A 6,000-nucleotide genomic window follows, 5' to 3' on the forward strand; every position below is an offset into this window, starting at 1 on the left:
TTTCTGACTGGAATCTCGGATGGTTCTTTTATGACAATTAGCTGCTGTCATATTCATGATGATTCAAAGAGGTTTAAATTGTTTGGCCTTGGAAATTGCCACTACTTTAAAGCATTTAAACATTTCTAGATATTTCCATTTTTAAGAATAATTTAGAGAAGTCCTTCAAGATGGTGGATTTTTCTTTAAGGGGACACACAATGAACACATTCAACCATGTGTGTTATTTCTACTGTGATATACACACAGACATCCTTCCAGAACTACTGTGTACAATCAGAGTTCACAGCAAACATTAGTCTTCTTCATAAGGGATAAAGAAGAGGCATCTGTAATAGTATCTACTATCATTACGAAAATTCTGAAGTTACAGGAGTTTCTGCCTCTTCACTAATCATTGTACAAGAGAAGGTCATCATTAAATTGGGAGTGTACAGAATATTCCTTACATGTTCTTGCTTGCCTTCCTCCTACTCCACCCTCCCCACTTGTTTTGAAGAAGTGCTCAGACTCCACAGTCAATGCAAGAGTGCTGGCAATGGAGGCAAGAGCATGATTATATTTTTACAGAACACTTTAAAAAGTAAATATTCTAGCTTGATGTATCCACACCACATGATACAATATTTCTTTGCATGACAATGAGCAGAAAATTATGATTTAACCCAGTGACCCATGGTAGTGTAATCACTGACCAAAACTGTAAGACAGAACTAAGATGAAGCACAAGTAATTAAGAGAACCACTGAATACACTGGGGGACAAAAAAGTAGAGACCAGCTCTAGAGTGCTTTTCCTCTTTTCAGCAGGCAACTTTCTTTAGAAGTACTCCAAAACACAAAATTTCAAAGAAGGTAGAAGATAGCTTTAGCAAAAGTAACAGTCATTCTGACTAGTAGGTACTAATGCTAGAAAATAAACAACACATTTGGTACAGAAAGTTTGCAATCAATGACCAATCAGAAATAAAAAAGGAGATGAAGGCAACCAGTGTGTCGTGTGTCTTCCACATTTGTTAATCTATACTAAAAAAGCACACACACAAAAATATGAATTAAATGTAAATGGTATTAGAGAATTGGTTTTTTTACTCTTACCATACTGAAAGAACAAATTCTGGGAGTGAAGAATAACTGGCTAGATATGGGCCTCTGAAACTAAATGCAAGTAAAGTGTAGTCCAGCTGCACATTACCTGAAATGTAAAAATAAAGAACATGGTCTTTAATTGTCCTGGACTTTACAGTATACTATCCTAGATAGAATAGTCCTCTCAGTTCCTTTATACCCACTTTAACTCTTCAAAGATATTCATTAGGACCCTGATTCCTTTGCTTCACTACAGATTATTCTTTTGATTTGATCATAAAAACATTCCCTATGGATCACTGCTTGGAATTTTTTCAATTTTTTTCATTATTACCTTGAATTTGTAAAGTATTTTTCCTCAAGTACCCTGAAATCGTTTGCAGTCATAATTTATTTATATACATGACATAAGCAAGTATTATGATCCTTATTTAAATGGCAAGGAAACTAAATCATGGATAGGGAAAGCAAAACTAAGGAGAGAAATGTTATGAGGCAGGCAAAAATACACATTAGATCCCAAACTCCAAAGTTTAACTGCAAGAACTCTCATTCCTCCCACATTTCAGATTTCTCAATGCGGCTTTCAGCAGTCTGCTTGAAGCTTATTTCAGTGTGATTTTTTTTGTTATTCTAACTATATTATCCTCAAATGAATTCCATTTCATCCCATTTGTTTTCGCTTTAAAGCAGATCCATTTTGTATTGTCATATTCCTCCCTAATTTGAGCCTAACTAAAAGTAGTACAGTGGAAAATTCCTTCCACTGCTTTCCATGCATCTTGTCATGAGACAATTTCCTGTCACACTTTTTTTTCCAGGCCTTATCAAAAAAACCTTCAGAAACTGGATGATTTAAGTATTGTTTTAACGAAATGGTGACGGGGAGAGTTAGCACATCCCTACCTTTTAATTCTGTCAGTTTACTCAGTTCTGGAAAAGTGTAGATATATATGATGGGATTCAGTCTCCGGTCTGAAAAGGCCAGCACTTGCCTGTTCCCATTTGCAGCAAAGGCTCCCACCTGACCAGTTGGGCACTGCAGTACTGTCGTCTTCTTTGTTTCAATGTCCAGGAAGAGGACGTAATTGCCACAAGGGTAGCAGACAGTTTGATTGTTGATAAAGCCAAAGTTCTTGTTTGAGAATCCCTGAACCCAACTTAAGAAAAAGCAACTGAATGTTAAAACATTAATCAGACACACATTTCTCAAAATACTGTGATAAAGGGAATGTCATAGCCTAAGTTACATTGAACTGATGCATGGGATTTGTTCGACTCATCCTCATACCAATGCTGCAAGACCACAATAACTTCAAGATCTAGTATTATGAATCACTAGTTCAGTTTTTCCAAAAACACAGGTTCAATCTTACCCTCATGGAGCACAAAGGACTGTCATAAGAACCTGGAGAGATGCTTATATTTCTTTCAGTTTTCACTAAAAATAAAGTTAGCAAGTTCATAGGCTCCATTGTTCCATATATCATTGTAATAGACTATACCTTTATTCTGAAAAAATTACACAGGTGCATACTTCAACCCAATTGCGTTTGCTTAACCTTTTTACACTTTCATAGTTACCTCATTCCAATAAAATAAAAAATACTAAGGTACAGCTTGTGTTTATAAGAAACTAACCAGGAGGACTGTTCTGATTTAGAGATAATTTAACATGGTAAAATTCTGGAATGTAAACAGGATGTGTTACAAAAGGACTGAAATAAATTACTGAAGAGGAGTCAGTTTATGAACTTACAACGTATCAGCAAATCCATAACTGCCTGCAGATGTTCCTACCTTTCAGAAAGTGTGTGGATAAACATCAGGGTCCTCTTATCAAAGGGATTTGCATTTACCACTAAGTGAAGATGTCTGACTGAGCCACACCTTAGTCTGCTAGTACCACAGCATGCGAGTTTCAGCAGTGTAAAAGATATGCTCTGTGTACAACACTGCTGTTACAACCTTATCTTCCAATTTCTACTCAGAAACATTCCATCTCTTGTCTTCTTCAAAATAAGAGCATTTGACTGGAAGAGATCTTTATCCTCTGCAATTGCAAAGATGCATTTTACACTCCTTTCATGAACACATCAGTCATAAGATCCACTCAGCTGCTGATCCTCTGTACTCCCTACTAGAAGATTGTACTGCAGCCACAGCACTCTCATAGCTAGGATCATTTTACATGCCTAGTCTTAAGATATTTATGTCCAGCACTAACTTCTAGTTATTTTTTCTGAGTAGTTTCTGCTCTTGTCTCTTGGCCTCTTTCTCTTCTTTTGCTACACACCAGACCAGTAAGTGTAGCCAGAGGGGAATGGGAGAACATTGACCAAGTGCTGGTACAGTTGAACTGAATACCATGGCAACAAAGAGGAGAAATTTGAGCTGATGAATGTTTTTCCAGACCTTTTACAGAAGAACTAGATGTATGATATGCCATGGCACATAAGCAGATCTTTTTGAACATGCTTACAGGACCATAACAGATTCAACAACTGATCTGACTCAGTGGAAATGATGTATTTTTAACTTCTCTCTGCATGGGATAAAATGAAATCTAGAAAACATGTGTGCATGTATAAATTAATGGGATGACAGTACAATTTATCAGTAAAGGCTGAAGGGGACAAGGATTCAGGCTGTTATCTGATGTCGGCTATGACTGGTGCAGTACATGCGGAGTCAGGTAATTAGCCATGGCTCACTCACATTTTCCATGCTGTGTCTGTCTCCAGTTCTGTATAAACATTGTGTCAGAAGTATTTCAGTCATAAACTTTGCCAGCTGGTAAAGTGTAGATGGGGCAAAGTAATTCCAGTTGCTTGGAAATTTCCTCACAGAGCATTTTGCCACTGAAAAATGCTAGTTCATACAAAACAGTTGTACTGGCTCTGGCTGAGCTGGAATTGGTTTTCCCCTATCGCAGCCCTCACGGTGCTGTGTTTGACGTTGGGAGCTGGCAGGGTGTTGATAGCACCCTGGTGTTGTGGCTGCTGCTGAGTGGTGCTTACACAGCACCAAGGCTCTTTCTGACATTTCCCCCCAGCGGGATGGGGTGGGCAAGATCTTGGGAGTGCACACAACCAGGACAGCTGACCCGAACTGACCAAAGGGATATTCCAGACCATATGACGTCTGCTCAGTATAAAGCTGGGAGAAGGGAGGAAGGGGGGGTGAGGTCACCCTTGGTCCTCCGAGGCAACCACTACGCATATTGGAGCCCTGCTTCCTGAAAAGGCCTGACGTTGCCTGTTCATGGGAAGTAGAGAATAAATCTGGTTTCTTTTTTTTTGCATCCACATGCAGACCTTTGCTTCACTTTGCTTATATTAAAACTGCTTTTGTTTTACCCACAAGGGTTGGTCTATCTTATCTTCTTTCACCTCTTTGCCCTGTTGAGAAAACAAGGGGAAAAAGGGGGGGGAAGTGATAGACCGACTTGGTGGGTACCTGGCATTTAGCCAAAATCAAACCACCACAACAGTGTATATGAAACTGTGAGTTTTGTCAAAGCTCTGTGTTTTCTGAAGACACAAACCGCAGCATTCGAATCGCCCGCTGCAAAATAATTTTTGTCACTTTTTTCTAAAACTGATATACATACTACTACTGCTGACATTAATTTATAAGAAAGGCAAACTTTAAACTTTTCTATTTTATGGAAATGGGCTTTGCTTCACATTCAAAAGGGCTTAAATTCTTGTTTTATTTTGCCTAATATTTGAATTTCATAATGGTGTTTTCACAAAGCAAAAAACCTAGGTCACAGCCACTTCCAAGTAACCTCAGTTGGCAACATGGACCTCCTCTGAAGAGCAATGACATGCTTCAGATGGTATCTTTTTTTACTCTGCAAGTATCAGAATGGTTAAAGCTGAAGTCTGTTTCTCATATTACTAGAAAAAATTACTAAACAAATAATTTTCTTTCCACTAAGAAGTGCTGCACCTATAATTTTGGATCTATATTGTGTACTAGCCATAAGCATTGATGAAACAGCTGAAATACTAACAATGGGCAAGGAATTTTAAACATCTGTCCCATTACATAGAAAAAATGTCTGAACATCCCAAGATTTCTGTGAAAGTCTCATCCAAGATGGGGCAGGGATCTACAGCTCCTACTTGTTCAGAACCAAAAAGCAAGTTGTTGGATTACCAAGAGCTCTGGAAATGTTTTTATATATATAGTGTGGGTTATGTTTGTGGGAAACTGAAATCTGAAAGTCCCTGACATGCAGTTAAGATGCTGAGAGAGAAGGACAAGAGTGAGGCCTTAGAATACCGGGGAAATTAAGAGCCATGGCAGAAGATAATGACAGTGAAGTTTAGGAGGTACAGAACAGCCAGGGAAATTCTGGAGGTTGAAGTAGTCTGGGTAAGAGATGTGGCCATGAACAGAACAGAACTATATTAATTGATGAGGGCAGGACTGAGAATTGAATGTTGCCAGAAGCATGACACAGGTAAAGACAACTCATTCCACACATCCAGCTTAAAATTAGTCAGGGTTGCTTACTCCTCATTTCAGAAGAGAGAACCTAAGTTTGATCCAAATCCACCAAAGGCCCAGTCCCTGCTATATGCTGCAGTGCAAGTGCCTCTTTGCCTCTTCACCCCTCCATCTACCGGCCACCCTAACACGGACCCACGGCACAGCACTCTGCCTTGCTTTCCCTGTTAGACCTTCCGTATCCTCTGACGGCTGCGGGAGCTGACCCGGGGTGAGAGGAGCTGGGCCCCAGGGGCACCGGGCAAGACAGCGGGCACGCTGCCGTGGCCACGGGGCTCAGCAGCGTGTGGGGCGTGCGAAGGCCCGAAGGGCACAGGCTGTCCCAGCCAGCCCTCACCTCACTTCCAGCGCGGCCTCCTCGGCCAAGGAGCAGCGACGGCCCCCCGGGGCC

At 40.2% G+C, this 6,000-nt stretch overlaps 1 protein-coding gene across 8 annotated transcripts in view; it reads right to left on the minus strand.

Moving 5' to 3' along the window:
- CFAP43 (cilia and flagella associated protein 43) overlaps nt 1-6,000 on the minus strand; it is a 50,714-nt gene that overhangs the window by 44,583 nt on the left and 131 nt on the right. For 6 of the 8 annotated variants that reach the window (XM_026851124.1, XM_026851127.1, XM_026851125.1 and 3 more), the window contains exons 2-4: nt 5,947-6,000; nt 1,995-2,248; nt 1,098-1,194 (exon numbers count right to left, since the gene is read on the minus strand). In XM_026851124.1, coding sequence (XP_026706925.1) covers nt 1,098-1,194; nt 1,995-2,248; nt 5,947-6,000 — 405 coding nt within the window. Of the gene's footprint in view, nt 1-1,097; nt 1,195-1,994; nt 2,249-5,946 lie in introns of those variants that run through there. The other 2 variants (XM_026851128.1, XM_026851129.1) reach the window with 2 other exon arrangements.

This window comes from Athene cunicularia (genome assembly GCF_003259725.1).
Source record: "Athene cunicularia isolate RWA chromosome 6 unlocalized genomic scaffold, athCun1 chr6_part1, whole genome shotgun sequence".
Lineage (NCBI taxonomy): Eukaryota > Metazoa > Chordata > Aves > Strigiformes > Strigidae > Athene > Athene cunicularia.